This window comes from Arvicanthis niloticus, chromosome 12, assembly GCF_011762505.2.
Source record: "Arvicanthis niloticus isolate mArvNil1 chromosome 12, mArvNil1.pat.X, whole genome shotgun sequence".
Classification (NCBI taxonomy): domain Eukaryota; kingdom Metazoa; phylum Chordata; class Mammalia; order Rodentia; family Muridae; genus Arvicanthis; species Arvicanthis niloticus.
This window is the reverse complement of record NC_047669.1, coordinates 14,243,087-14,259,158: the sequence shown is the minus strand read 5'-3', so window position 1 is coordinate 14,259,158 and position 16,072 is coordinate 14,243,087. Positions and strand designations below refer to the sequence as shown.

General features: G+C 38.7%; 1 protein-coding gene across 2 annotated transcripts in view; it reads right to left on the bottom strand.

The window, feature by feature from the left end:
- The window catches only part of Ccdc50 (coiled-coil domain containing 50), a 55,897-nt gene that overhangs the window by 27,128 nt on the left and 12,697 nt on the right, over positions 1-16,072 (bottom strand). For both annotated transcript variants that reach the window (XM_034515045.2, XM_034515046.1), the window contains exons 2-4: positions 12,027-12,089; positions 10,955-11,081; positions 8,231-8,321 (exon numbers count right to left, since the gene is read on the bottom strand). In XM_034515045.2, coding sequence (XP_034370936.1) covers positions 8,231-8,321; positions 10,955-11,081; positions 12,027-12,089 — 281 coding nt within the window. The remainder of the gene's footprint in view (positions 1-8,230; positions 8,322-10,954; positions 11,082-12,026; positions 12,090-16,072) is intronic.

Here is a 16,072-nt window from a genome sequence, read left to right as displayed (position 1 = left end):
ACCTCTAGGACAAGACAGAGACCTGGGATAAGGCAAGTGCTCAAGAATCAATAGAGGGGAACTTAGCTCTGACTCGCTACATTTGGGATATGGAACCTGAAGAGGCACCCTCCTATAGGCAGGAACCCCAGTGAGTGGAGCAGTAGAGATACCAACTCACCCACAAAAGTTTTAACCCAAAATTTATCCTGTCTACAAGAAATGCAGGCACAAGAGATGGAACAGAGAATGAGGGAATTGCCAACAACCACCAGCCAAAATGGAGGCCTATCGCATAGGCAAGCACCAGTCCCTAATACTATTAATGATACTCTGGTATGCTTGCACACAGGAGCATGTTGTCCTCTGAGAGGCTCCACCCAGCAGCTGATTCAGACAGATACAGATACCCACAGCCAGTGGATGGAGCTTGGAGACTCCTATGGAAGAATAAGAGGAAGGATTTAGGGGTCAGAAGAAATAGGAACTCCACAGGAAGACCAACAGAGTCAACTAACCTCCACCCTTGGGGCTCTCAAAAGACTGAACCACCAACAAAAAAGCATACACATGCTGAACCTAGGCCTCCTCACACATATATAGCAGATGTACAGCTTGGCTTTCATGTGGGTCCCAACAACTGGAGGGAGAGCTATCACAAAAGCTGTGCCAGAACTGGGATATTTTCTTCTAGCTGGCTGCCTTGTCTGGCCCCAGTGGGAGAGGAAGTCCCTAGCCTCACAGAGATGCCACGGTTGGGGTATACTCAGTGGGGCCCCACCCCCTCAGAAGAGAAGGGGATGGGGAAAGAATTGTGGAAGGGAGTGACCAAAAAGGGGGCAATGAGTGAGATGTAAGGTGGGATAAGTAAAAAATATAAAATTAAATTTAAAAAACCTGTAAAGCTAGCTAAATTTATAAAGAGTCAAAGTTTTGCCTAAAGCTAATTCTAACATAATTTCTAAAATATGTCTTTAAGTCTTCCATCCAAATATATGATTAGAATTAGCAAGAAAATAGCAAGCTATATAACTTAATAAACTGACTTATAATTTAATTATAAAAATTTTTCTTTTACAATACAATTAAAAATTTTATAATTTTATACAACTTTATAAAATTAAGACTATTTTTACAATTTTTATAATTAAAAATCCTAAGATTTTTAATTTTTGTGGTGATTTTGAGTCAGCTTTTCATAGAAATACTGCTATGTTAACAGAAAAAGAGAAGGTCCACTTTGCCTAGCATGCACAGGCCCCAGTCTGAGCAGCTGCTATGGCCCAGATATGACGATCCTCTTACTACAGCAAAGGTACATACAGATAACATAACGACTGCACTCAAAGACAACAGCATTCCTAGAGACAGACGAAAGAAGAATAGTACTTATGCTTAAAGGAATTAGTCCAATTCTGCAGTTAGGCTTTAAAGAGAGACCAGAATTTCATCAGGCAAAGTATAGACCAGGAGCAAGGTTATTAGGGTTTTCACTGGTACTAAAAATGGCCAAAAGCCTAAAGAACACAAGATAAGAAAGCCTGCAGCAAATGGTGAGCTAGAAGATGCTGGGGATTCACAGGCACTCGTGATAATCATCAGGGTTTGTGGTCTGTACTATTGAAAGAGATGGAGGATTACTAAGAGGTCTGAGTTCAAGGTAGGGCATTCTGAACACTAAGATTCTGTCTATGAAAGCTTTATAGAACAACATGGAGACTTGGGTGCTGATGGTGTACTTTTCTGCAGAGAAGTTCCATAAAGCCCATCAGGTTCTTAAAGGCTCAAGCAATCAAGACAAAAGACTCACCAAACAAGTGATAGTAAAAACATGAATAACTTGAGAGTTCTTTATAATACAGGATAAACATAGTGTTCAGATCTTAGTGATGCACATTTAAACCAAAAAAAATCTTTAAAAAAATCACTTTTCATCTGAACTTTTCTCAACATGTCCAAAAAGATATAGTACAAGACTGTAAAACAACTTGAAATAATGCATGTAAAAGAATCATAATTTTTTCACATATGCAAAAAAGTAGGTTAGATAATGCCAGAAAATAAAATTTAAAAAATGACTGTAACACAGATATTTTATCATTCTTTAATGTAATTTTATAAATATGACAATATGGATGTCAATGTCCAGTTTCAAAAATTAAATATGTTATTAACACATGGTTTTCAACCAACTAATACACACACACACACACAGAGCGCCCTGAGAAAGGTTTATAATTTATTTAAACTTTCAGACTACATAAGACCAGACATATGAGCAGAGACACAAAAAATATCACAAGTCAGAGTGAGGAAGAAAAGAAAAGGAGAAAATCCTACATTATACTTTTCCATAAAGGAAACTCAACTTCTACTGCACTGATAGGAAACTGTCCCTTTGATGAGTCTGTTCTCTGTCCAGTTCAATCCAGACATTCTAAAAGGGATGTTATGAGACAAATAGTAACTAATCAAATTTCTTAAGGTTCCAATTAAGCTTGATGTAATAAGAAGCACCAACTAATCAACCTTAAGGTCAAATATTTCTGACAACTTAGCAATTATCTGAGTAAATCACCAGGTACCAGTGTGCCAGAACTGTTTCCTTGAGGTCTTACTAGGTACTGCACAAGCCAAGGAGAGAGAGGGGGCTGAGGATACTTTGTAACACACACACCCCCAAACTCTCCTGCTATCTACACATTTTCCTAAGTTCCTATACTGCTGAGTAGAAAAGAAGAAAGACACACAAATGGGTTTCCTAAACACTCCAAATATCATTTTTCTAAGTGTTGTGCTTTACAGTAAGCATAAATGTTGCTTCTAAAAACTGTAGAAAAGAATACAGAAGGAAACAATCAGGACCAACTGCCAGGAACCACTATTTAACTACACCCTGGGATTTTTTCCTTGCTTTGCTGATATCGAGTTCAGTCCTTGTGATAATATAGTCAAGTCCACTCCTTGAAAAACAGAAGAACAAGACTCAAGACTGCCTTTACAATAGCATGGACTGGCCCACCCAGTGGGAAATGGGGATACATGAGAGGTACTTAACCACCAGATGTATTCTTTTCTTCTAAGCTCTCAGTGATTCAAGGGGATTCAGAATAAAAAAGAACAGACTCAATGGGAGCTGCCACTGCACCACAGGTCACAGGTTGCAAAGCAAGACATCCTTCTGCCTTCTAGCTCCACTGCAGCCTGAGGCACTCCTGCAGGTGACTAAAGACAAAAAGTGCTTTTCTCTGAAAGGAGCTACGTGCAGCTAGTATTAGAGTCACTGAACTCGATGCTGGCAATCAACTGATGAGATCGCTCTTGATATGAACAAACTTGTGATCCTCTGCTCTTTTCCCTTTAACACATAAACCAAAACAGATCATGACACTGTCTAAGCAGATCCACCAAACAAATAGAAATAAAGCACTCCGTCCAAAACATGCACTATAGTTAACTCTTTAAAATGAACACTGAAGACTGAGGGTACAGCTCAGTAGAAAAGTGTCCCCAGCATACCCAAGGATCTGAGTTCAATTACTACTATTACTCCCCAAAATTACAGGAAAGAAAGAAAGAAAGAAAGAAAGAAAGAAAGAAAGAAAGAAAGAAAGAAAGAAAGAAAGAAAGGAAGGAAGGAAGGGACTGCAACTAGATATACCATGGTTGGCTGATATCATGGGAGGCCTGCTTCTATCTGGATAGAAATGGAGGTGGAGTGGAGGTGGGGAGTGGAGCAATGGGGACTGGGAGGAGAGGAGGGAGCTGAGAGAAGCAATGAAACATATATACAAATTTTCTTAAAGGGGTCAAATACACTCTGGACAGTAGAGAATCCAAATACAAGACTGGGATCCTTAACCTCATCATCAGGTGAGGAGAAGCACAGTAGACTAATGCAGAGCATGGTGGCTCATTGTTCTAAGACAGCCACTAAGGCAGCCCAGGAGGCCAGAGCGAATACTATTGAATCACAGGGCCAAGCAATTTAGGGAAATTTTACACTACAGACGGTTTTCACCTCTGTCTTAAAATTAATTCATGATAGGTTTTCAAAGAAAGAAAATTTTAAGTTAAAAATGAAAAGATAATCTAAAATTATGAGCTTTACAAGACTGTCAGTAATGGGGTTGAAAGAGGGTATCAAAACCACTCAATTGGATTACTCCTCTACTTTATTAATTAGTATTTAATAAATGAATGCCTGAGGGGGGACTCTCAAAGGTAGGTATAATAGCAAGGGTTACCCTATAAAACCAAGAAAAATAGGAAAGGCTACAGGTATAAAGTAGCAAAATCACTAGGATAAGATGATGAGGGTTTTCCCAACTAGAAGACTCCCTCCTTACTGCCTTACTGCTGTATATATACACACACGTAGTTTACAGATCAAAACACAGCAAACTTATATAATTTTGTGAAATCGTAATACCCTGAGTGCTACAAATAAGCACAACTCATGGTGCATTCATTTGATTATGAATCAGTTACTAAGTTAATCTATTAACAGTTCATGGTCCAGATGGTTCAAACTGCTAGACCAGAACCATAATCCTTCATGACAGAGTTAGCCACACTAATATTTATACAACAAAAAGAAAACTTTCCTAAAATAGCCTCACATCACATGCACCATATTTTAAATATACAAAATATAGTATGCCTTTGTACACACACGCACAAACGCGCATGCACCCACACACGCCCACACATACACACACACAAACATGGAGAGAGATACATACATATCATGCACATACACAGAGTAAGAAGAATTTAAGTTAAATCAACTAGATATACATTCTTTGGATTTACTTAAAAAAACACTAATGAATGCCTATATTGTGACCAAAGCGATACACACCAAAACGGAGTCAACCCAGACTTCTTAATCTCAAACCTTACTAGTATAGCACAACAAAAAGCCCCAAGCCTCTTCAATGGGCATCTAGAGAAAATTTTTAACTAGTGTACTTAAGATACTACTTAAAAGAGTTTTGTTTGTTTTTAATCAGAAAAGAAACACCAGGACTGTGGGGTGAGGAAGAATATGGGGAAGAGGAAGGGGAGAGGGTATAGGGAAGAAAGGAGAAAGGAAGAGAAAATGAGGACTAGAATCATGCTAAGCAGGCAGCCTCCTGTCCTTTCTCCATCTGTCTCTGCACAATGGCCCTGTTTTCCACACATGCTCTCTATTAACATATCCAATAGGAACTGAAACACTGTAACAGCTGAAAATGTTCATTCACCTCCACAAAGCCTACACTTCTATTATGTCTCATGAACAACACTGTTAGAAAAGTGAGAGGAAAGGCTTTGATCTTTATTTTGAGGTGGGGGCAGGGGTGGAGATAGGGATAAGGGGATAAACTACTCAGGAGAGTTAACAGAGAATCTCCAAAGATTTAGGTGAAAATCCAAAGGGTAGTTTTCCACAGCTACACTACTGAAAAATGAACTAACCAGATTCCACTCCACGGGAAGAACAAGGAGAGGAGAGGGGAAAGAAAGAGAGGGACAGCTCATTAGTAACCAGGACTGCTTTGCCAAAATTAGGCCAGACACATAGGACTATTGCTCTGCTTCTGAAGAACATGAATCCATCCTTCAGCCAGTGACTACTAACAGCAGAAGAGTCACTGAATGTCGCAATGTCCTCATCAAGAAAGAACATCTTTCACAGCAGCTGTCCTAATATAACTAAGGCAGGAGCTTGAGCAGAGAAAAAAATGTGAAGAAACTTTCTATGGGCCAATCCTAACAGCTTAGCTGCTAAAGTCTCCCTGACTGTGTTTCTTAGTTCACCTTCGATTGTACTAGGGAAAGGGGCCAAATAGGTCAAGACATAGTGAAGGGCAAGCAAAAAAAGAAAAAAAAAAAAAAAAAAAAAGACTTTTAAATCACACCATATTGAAACACACTTAAGTTATTTAATTTTCCTCTAATTTTGCATATATACTATAGAAAAGAAGTAGAAAAACCAGCCAGCCAAAGCAAACAGGAGTGCACTTATCAACATCACAAGCACTGGAAGTCTTTTACAGACTGTCTCACTGAGTCCTAACCACAGCCTACCCCTCAGTTGCAGAGATATAGGGAACTGACATGCCTCAACATTTTGGAACCTAACACATATTTAACTGAAAAGGTAAAAATCAGACAGCTAAAAACTAAAAAGCTAAAATTTAGGCCTGATCATCCTAACTCTAAATCGCACACTTAGCTATTGTGCTGTAATACATATGTCAGAACTAAATAGAACAAAATTTCTCTAGTATCTTATTGTAACCTGGAAGAAGTCATTATTTAACACTTACTTTCCTAGTTTGCAAAATGGGATTAATTACTACCTTGTTTACTTGAACCCGCATACCTAAGATCAAGTGTGTGGTTTCTCTTTCTCTCCTGTGTTTTCCTGAATTGAGGTATGATCAGAGAAGACAAGTAGCATCTACAAGATGTCAATCCATCTGTTAAATTACAAACAGAAGCTTCCTGTCTACAAAGTACAATTACTTCTTTCAGCCTGGTTTCATCCCAGGAGAACATTTACTATACAGAAGCAAGACCCGCTGTAATAAGACTAGGACTCTTGTGACTAAAACAGGGGAATCAGAAGTCAACTTTAATTCTCACTTGTCATAAATATCAGACAATCATGATTTATTTCTTTAACAAACAGCTAAATACACTCAGATAGCTCACACTCATTGGTAACTAAATAACTTCTAAGGAGCAAAAGTGGCTCTGTGTATATAGGCTAGTTTACTAATAACCCTGATTTATATAAAAATGACACATGCCAATTAGTGTACAACAATCCCACTTTACATGATCTAGCATCACACCCGTAGCTATGAAAGGTGTCCCTGGATTGACCCATCATTTTCTTCAGTACTATAAATCAATACAATGACCACCAAAGCCTATTTCATGAAAGGGGTAGTTCTGATGCTAACGTCTGGTTCCCCAATTGGTTTTTGATTTGTCAGTAAAGAAGGCCAGGGGCCAATTGCTGTGTAAAAGGTACAGGTGTGACTTCTGGGTTCCAAGAGGAAAAGGCAAAGGAAGGAGAGAGGGGTTTTGTTCTGCCATGCTTTGGAGGAAGAAGACATGTGAAGTCTCAGAGGGAGAGGGAGGAGGTACTGAGGCCTGTAACCTCTGCTACAGGCAGGTGGTCAAGTATGTTTGGCAGGGGCTAGGTGGCACTAGCCACTGAAGCTTACAGCCAAGTGGAAAGAAGGAGATAATAAATTGGTAAGGGCACGCTTTTCCAGGTAGGAGATAGTAATGCCCACCAATTGTGCCTAGAAGGCAAATTGTAAAGTAACAAACTGTGTATGTGTGTCTTTTATCCATAGATTCAAGGGCCTCAAGTGGGAGCTAGTATCCCTCCCAGAAAAAGGCAGGTAGAACAAAAGGAAAGCAGGGACGGGCTGGTGGCAGGCCCATCTTAGAGCAAAAGGCAGTAGCTTTTAAAACTGCATACAAAAGTTTTGAAAGAAGGCAGATAAATGAAATTCTCAGTGTAGAGTATTGCAAAACAGCAAAAGTTGTGAATTCATCATCTCACAATCCAAGAACTATTGTCAACTGCATTCACTTGAGCTTTATGAACAAACCATCAAAAGGCCAGAAGAATCAAATGCACTAGCCAGCATATAAGGGCAGCGAGACTAATGACAGCTCCTGAGTCCTCACAAAAACTCACTCTAGTCTGAGCTCTACTCCAGCCTCGCTCTCAAAAGCTGAACCCAGATGCAGAGACCTTTAGTGAGCTGAAGAATGCCCTCAGCAATTCGATTACTCAGCCTCAAAATGTGGCCTCATTTGAGGCCTTTGTGGATACAACTATTTAAGGTCATATAGGCTGAGACATGGTCCTCGAACCAAGCATGAGTTTCTTCCATATGACAGTGAGACAGAGGTGGACATTGACAGCTATTGCACAGTTCCCTAGAGAAGCTGGCAATATCTGATCCGGACTTTCTGCTTCTGAGAATGCTTTCCTATCCTGTGAGGCCATCACAACAGAGATAACATACATCTTTCTGTAGTGCTAGAAAACTAACTCAATTTCATGTCAAGGCTTCCTCAGGATACAAGCCACAGGAGGCAATAAACAGTGGTCCACAGAAAACAACACCCAGGCTCACCTGAACTCCAGATAACGAATCCTGCTGCCTTCCAGAAAGGCTACGTTGAGCTAATAAGCCTCTTTCATGGACATGGAACTTTAACAAAATCATACCTCATCCTTCTTCTCCTGAATGCGTCGTCTCTCAGCCTCAATTGTCAGCTTCTCCTGGATTTCCTGAGCAATTTCACAATCATGTTGCTCACTATAAAACAAAGGTAAGGTGATATAAACAAAGAACAGAAGGCAACATTCTTAAACAGAACAGCTTATTGAATACTCACTATAAGCCATTAACATATTGTAACTCAATCTGCATGGGCCAACGGAAGAGAGTAGAAAATTGGAACACAAAGTGACTATGTGAGAAAACTGGCATCTCCTTCAGACACTGTAATGAAAGCTACATCACATCACCAATTGGGGCCACTCTACAAGAAGACACAGGCTGTTTCCAAATTCTGCAGAAGCTGCATAGCCCAGAAGATCAATACCCACCAATCAAAACAAAGAACACACAGAAAAAGAATGTGAGCAATTTTATGAAAAAAATCAATAATTTTGTGATTATATGTTGTAGTATGGCTTTTAAAGTGTTATGTAAATTAAACAAAAGCTTTACTATTTTTAAATTTCATAACCAAAAGACGTGTTAAAAGTTTTATAGTACAAAAAGAGCTTGCATTCCTTAACTGTGGTTCCAAGTGGAGGCTCCTTTAGAAAATGCCAGTTTTCTCAATGCTTTGGACATTAGAAACATTGTCTCTACCACATTGTCTTTTGGTTTTAGTTTTTTACTTATTTATTCCATTTTGGTATTAATTCATAAAACAGAAAATTAATTAACACCTACTATGCGCCCAGAACAATGCTTAACATGGAGAAAACAAACAATCAGAAAGTCTTTCCTACATTTTAAAGGAAGAAATCAGGGCAATCATTTGGTAAGGAAAAAAGGAACCTTTAAAATAGCACCTGTAAGATGTATTTATTTTACATACATACGTGTGTGTATTGAGTGCCTAAATGTGTGTATAGGCACCATATATGTCTAGTACAAAAGGAGGCCAGAAGATGGCATCAGGCCCCTAGAACTGGAGTTATAGTCAATTGTGATGGGTGGTAATGGGAACTAAACCTGGTCCTCTCCCAGGGCAGCAAGTGCTCTTTACCACTGAGCCATCTCTCCTAGCATCTTAAAACAGAGAAGTCTGATTTTCTGAGAAATAACTATAAAGTTTCAGGTTTTTAAAAAATGAGAGGTTTAAAGTTCTAGGATGTGGTACATCTGAGGAGCTATTGCTTTTACAAAGTAACCATTTAGGAAAGATGAACAAAAGTCTGCTTAGCAATTACTACTTTGAAACAAGCTGGGGGAAAAAAACAATTATAATTTAGAGTTCACCTGCTAAATAAATAAATTTCCCACCATTTTCCCTCCAACAACTGAACTTCAAATGTATTTTGAGTCTCAGACATGTTTGTATACTCCATGTTCAGAATTAGCATGTTATATTACAAAGTACTAGCAGGACAACCCTAACTTCTCTGGAGCAACTGATATTGCAACAAACCCAAGCAAATAAAAATCATTTTTTATTTGTATCAAAAGTAGAAGATGTATCTAAAAGTGCATGTGTGTGTGTATACAAATAGTAACTACTCTGTGTATATTACATACACACAGTATACTATAGACTATACACATAGTATACACATTTTAAGTAGTACTAAAACAAACCAGAGTATACAGGAGCTCACATGGAATTTTGCTTTAAGACACGGTAGGAACCAAACAATCCCTAAATAAAACATCTATACGCCTGATTTTGGTCAGTCATGAGCTATGACTTCTCATGCCACTGAATAGTTCTAAATTATGGCTTAGGTTTAATTACTTTATGTTGCAGGTAAAGTAAGTTAGGATCTTACCCAATAAAACAAGAGATAAATGGAAACAAGGTAATAATGAGCAGAAAGAAAGCAGAAGCACAATGCAGAAAGCAGATCCAAATTGCAACGGTCACAAGTGACACACACAATGTGAAAGTGAAGCTTAGGCTAAGCTTCATGACTTCAAGGCTTCCAAGTAAGGTGAGCTCTAAGTCATCAGCTAAATATACAGACCCATAAGGAAGGAGGAGGACCTGAGCAAGCAGCCATCAATATTGGTCAGCCTGGCTCAACAGGAGCTAAAGGTCTTGATCTGAGTCACAAATACTGTCAACTAAAATTCCTGCTGTGCCCCCTAGCCAAACTGCCAGAGAGTGGAGGCCTAAAGCTACCATGTCTAGCTTCCTAGGAGCCCCTGATTTGGGGAGTCCTACTATGAAATGCTGTATTTCTCATATTTAGCACATATAACCTATCACTCTACAACCCAGTGCTTTCTAAAACATTGTGCTTCTTGAAAAGCAAGAAAATCAAAGAAAGACAGAACAAACATAGCTAAAAAAAAAAAACAAAAAAAAAAAAAAACTAAAGAAACTCATTATAGTACATAAAGAATTGGTGTCTGTTATTCTAATACTTTCCCCAAACAAACTTACAGTCAGAAGACAAGAGATTATTTTCTTCATGACATGGGTACAAAGACTAAATTGAAAGAGACAAACCAATCAGTTCAAAGTCACAGAACTAAAAGCGTGCCTAACATGATTAACATTTTCCAAAACTTATTTCAAAAACAAAGATATTTTTCAAGGAAAATGACTGGACTGTCACCATACAGTTTGAAGTCCCAGACAGAAATGAACCAGAGATGGGAGGGGCCCCTCCCCGCCCTAGCAGCTGGTCCCATAGGCATGTCTCATGTCCACACCATTCCCCAGATCTCACAGGGCTTTGTAGCGCTTCTGGAGCTGAGCTTGGGCTTTGAGGTCTTCCTCTTGGAGCTGCTTAGCAACCTGCAGATCATGCTGTACCAGACGATTCCGCTGAATATTGGATGCCAAATGATGTTCAACTGTACAGAAACATTAAAAGGGGAGTTACAATATGCTGACAGGTTAATAAGAACCTCACAATTAATTTAAGAAAAGCCTGACAACTAAAAAGATCTATATTTCTACCACTCCATTTTATATTTTTAACAACAGATAAAGCACTACAGTAATTATTCCACTGAATACAAAGAATATAAAAAGAAGTAAGTCATTTGCTTTGGTCACATGACATAAGAGTAGCAGTGTCATGATGTCTATAGGCACTCTAAGCTGGCCACTGTTCTTTCTACTAATTTCTGTTTCCATTCCAAGAACTCACAAATTGCTATCTAATTGTGTTTTACTTTCCACTAAAACACTAAGTACTCAGAAAAATCCACCATGTGGGGTTGGGATTATACCAGTATTATTGGACAGAGTGCATATCTAGCATGAAGGAAGCCCTGGGTTCCATCCTTGGCAATAGTCAACTTAGAGTGGTGTCACATGTCTGTAATTCCAGCATGTGGAACACAGAGGCAGGAGGATCAGACGTCCAAAATCATCCTAGACCATACAGTAGGTTTCACTTCATCCTGGGTTACATGAGACCCCCATCTTAGACAACAAACAAATCTACAATGTTGGTTAATGAAGACACTACTATTGCCTGCAAAAATGCCCCAGTCTCTATTTTACAGGAAAGCCTCTGACACACTACAGATATACTTACAACTACTGTTTCCCTCCCAAAGAAGGGAAGGAGAAAGTCTGTCCTGTTTTCCAGACAGTGAGTATTCTTCTTATCCCTGACTCTCACTTCAAAACAGGTAGAAGTCATTAAGTACCCTTGTCATTTGCCTAGACTAGCCTTCAGGGTAGACATAGGTATACTTAGTGACTTTCTCCTTACCTCACAAGAAGAAACCAGGCAAGCTGCCACTAAAGAGAAAGCTGAAGGCTCATGAATCAGAGCTGTTACTTACTCTCTTGTTCTTGCAGGCTATGAGCCAGGGTGTGGTCCTCCAGGACTGCAAAATCTCGACACACTGTAGAGGAGAACTAGTTAGTATTACTTCACTTTAACATAAAAATAAAAGAATTCTGTATACTTTAGCAAATTTTTAGTTTACTAGTTTAAATAATTTGTAATACATAAAATGTCTGGTTAAAGTATGAATTCATCATTCACAAAAATCCCTAATGTTGGGTCTGGAGAAATGGTTCAGTGGTTAAGAACAAGCATTGTTCTTACAAAGGATCTTGGTTTGGATCCCAGCAACCCACATGGAAGCTTACAATAGTGGATCACATCCTTCTGGCCTCCACAGGCACCAGGCACCCATGTGTTGCACATACATAAATGCAGATAAACACTCATACAAATAAACCAAAGTAAATAAATCATAAAATGAACACCCACAGGTCCTGTTGAATGTCAAGCAAGTATGCCACAAAACAATGGTTAACTCTTCTCTGTTGCCTGAGGTAAAAATATTAAGCACGGCCTTAAAACCCACAAATCTACAAATACCCATTTACCTCTACATCTGCCTGGGAGACACTGATCCTTCCTGGCAGACAGTCATCCATGTGTGTGTGTGTGAGTGTGTGTGTCTGTGTGTGTATGTGTGTGTGTGTGTGTGTGTGTGTGAGAGAGAGAGAGAGAGAGAGAGAGAGAGAGAGAGAGAGAGAGAGAAAGAGAGAGAGAGAAAGGAAGGAGAGAGATTATTATATATAATAAGTATGTAGATAGACAGATATCACATGATCCTTAGTATATTGTCATCCTCTACTAAATGACTCACAGAGTGCAAAGACTTCTAAACTTTCTTTGTCAGAATCAGAGAACATTAAGACTTTTGTTCCTGTATACGGTATACTGTATACTGCATACTGAAGAATCAAGTCATATCAAGCAGTTGTAAAACTGAGGATCCTGATGCTGACGAGGTGGCTCAGCGATTAAAGAGAGGCTATAGCTCTTGTCTAGGAGGCAGGTTACATTCCCAGCACCTGTAAGGCAGCGCACAACTGTCTAGTCCAGTTCTAGAGGATCCATAGTCTCTTTCAGCCTTTGTGGGTACCAGGCATGCATACAGTACATACACAAGCAACACACTCACATATGTAAAAGTTTTATGATCCCTATACTTACTGGTTTGAGTTCTAGTTTTCATTTATCTGGTTGTTGCATACATGTAGCAAAGAAAGAGGAAGGCCTGGCAAGTATGGAAAAGCTCAGACATCCCTATATGCGATAAAGATATAGTAGAAGGCAGAACCCTGTTCTCCTTGCCAAAACCACCCACTAACATTGGATAAAAAATTTGTGACCAGCCTTCAATATCCCACTTCAAATGCCACCTTTCCATTAATCCAAACTTACACCAGTACATCAGGCTCACTCACAAGCCCCCAGCTGTTTATATAATGGTACTATAGCACTAACTCATAACACAAATAATTTTATTCATCTGAGTCTCCAGTACATATTGTAAATCCTGAAATGGGTCATTTTATTCCCACTCTATAATAATGCCTGGACAGTAATTTTTAAGTTGAGAATAAGGATGATTTCATTACATACACACCACACCACACCACATATACACACACATGCACATCATGCACATGAAATTCTACTTTCCCACTCATGTCCATCTAGTATACTGATTTACTCATATTCTCCACCTACTCAGAACAGCCCTAAGAAGTTATCTATCAATCCTTCAAAAAACAGCAAAATTTCATCAACCCTAATTCAGTACATATATCTGTATCTGACAGAGCCCTAGGACATCTAGAAAGATGGTCTACTTAAGACAGGTGGTGCACTATTGGTCTCCTTGGTTCGTAATAAAACATACCACTAAATGTATAAAAACCAATCCTGATAATCCCAAAATGGTGAAAGAGTGATGCTGCCTTAATGTAGAGCCCAGGATAGTGTGTGTGTGAGTGTGTATGCACGCATCAAGAACAAGAGCATGTGACACTTTAAAGTAAAGTGTAACGTGGTAAGAAACTGGTAGGAATTTGTAGAATTTGGAATTAGTTTCTTGCATCACTGCTTTGAAAAATCCAGCCTATGACCTCAGAAGTTGCTGGTTGCCAAATATTGGTAAAGCTAGAAACTATTAACTACATGAAAAATTCAATAAAACAAGTCAAGGTTTACAAGTCAAAAACTGAAAGAAAAGTTTTAAAACTAGTAATAAGACATTTCAGGGGTTAATAATCCTACAATACGGACAGCAGATTAAAAAAAGAAAAACTAACTTTTGTATTAAAAAGTTCTGCAACAGGACAAATCTTCCAAATATGCAACTATGAAAGTCCCTGTGTCAGCTCCAGCACCAGCACATCTAGTGTTAGAGACCTCTCCTCCCAAGGAGCTGTCAACAAGAAGAGCACTCTACAACAGACTTCATTTCAATATTCCTAATGCCTCACTGTTCACAGTAAAGGTGAACAGCTTACCACCTCATCCAGTGTGTAATTCAGTGATCATCACACACAGTTTCAATAGTTGTCAAATCTAGCCTGACCCTGTTCAATCAAGTAATGATTTATATTCCCATTAAGTACTTTTGTAGCATGAAGGCCTCTTCTTCTCAAACCAGAGCATTAAGAAACTAAGTAAAACGACCTTCAGAAAAACTCAACCTGTGGCCTTCAGTGGGTATCGTGCACAGTGCAATCTTTACATCTGAAGACACCCACAACCCCTAAAGCACACAGCTGAACTATGGCACTATGAAGCCTCTTGTTTTATAGACCATGCAGATGTCCACTTACACAGGTTATCTTATGGGCTAATGCACAGACCAAGGAGGATCTGCGGTACATACAAGTAGAGCCCAACAGTGATTTTGGGAAGCCTTATAGACAACTCTAACTACAACAGAAATATCTGACTTTTCAACTGCAGTTACATTTTTAGGATGTTCCAGAAGGAATAAGCATAAAAAACCCTAATGATATAGCATAGGATTACAATTCCTTTTGAGACATTTCTATTTTCCAATTATTTTCCATAAAGGGACATTTTGTAATAAACTGGATGTGCTTTTACAGTAGTTTAAATATCCAAACAGTAGGGTAACAAATATTCACTAGGAAAAGGACAGGTTTTAGTAGGTTTTATTGGTTCAACTTACACTATTCCCTTAGAGCTTTTGTGTTTTATGGCAAAGAATACAAATAAATCTCTGTAAATCTGTCTGATTTTTCTGAAGCAGCAAATGTAAAATACTAATAGTTGTTTCACTCTTATCAGAAAAATAAATAAATAAAGCCAGTTCTTCACTTGGAACAACTGTTTATTAGCATGCAATATAATATGCAAGTAAATTCATGCTGGAACTTAAATAAAAGCACAGATTTATAGAATAGAAAGATATATGCATGAGTCTAAATATGTGCATAGATGCACAAATGACCCCAAATACACACAGACCTGCACACTCGCACAAGACACAACTCTAAGCACAGAAGAGACATTTCAAAAAGTAGAACTATCTAATCTCAAAATTTTAACTCTTATGCAATTTATCAAAGTAAATTTCTGTGCCACTAATGTTTCTACCCCCAAATTCAAAGCAAAGTGTAAAACCAGTAACTTAACCCACTTAGTTGGCAAGCAGGACTATAGCTAACCACAGACACAGCAGATTACAGGCCAGCAGTTCTGAAAATGCTGAGATGATACAAGTCATCACATGACAAGTACACTGTAATATCACAAGCCATTTACTTCATTATCAAGACCACAGAGTAACTGAGTGAGTATGCAAAGAGAAAACGCTGAGTCAGGAATTTCCTTCTGACAGGGAAAGTGACCTGGGCTCAGAGCAGCAGGGAAACCTCCAAGGAAGCAGCAGGGGATAGACTAGATGAACTGTTACTCATACTGGTAACACTTCTTGAGAGAGATAACTTTCCATAAGTAACTCATGTTGCCTTTATAAGTTTAGAAAATATAACTCCATAAATTTCCTTTGTTACAGAAATGAACTTTATGAATTGG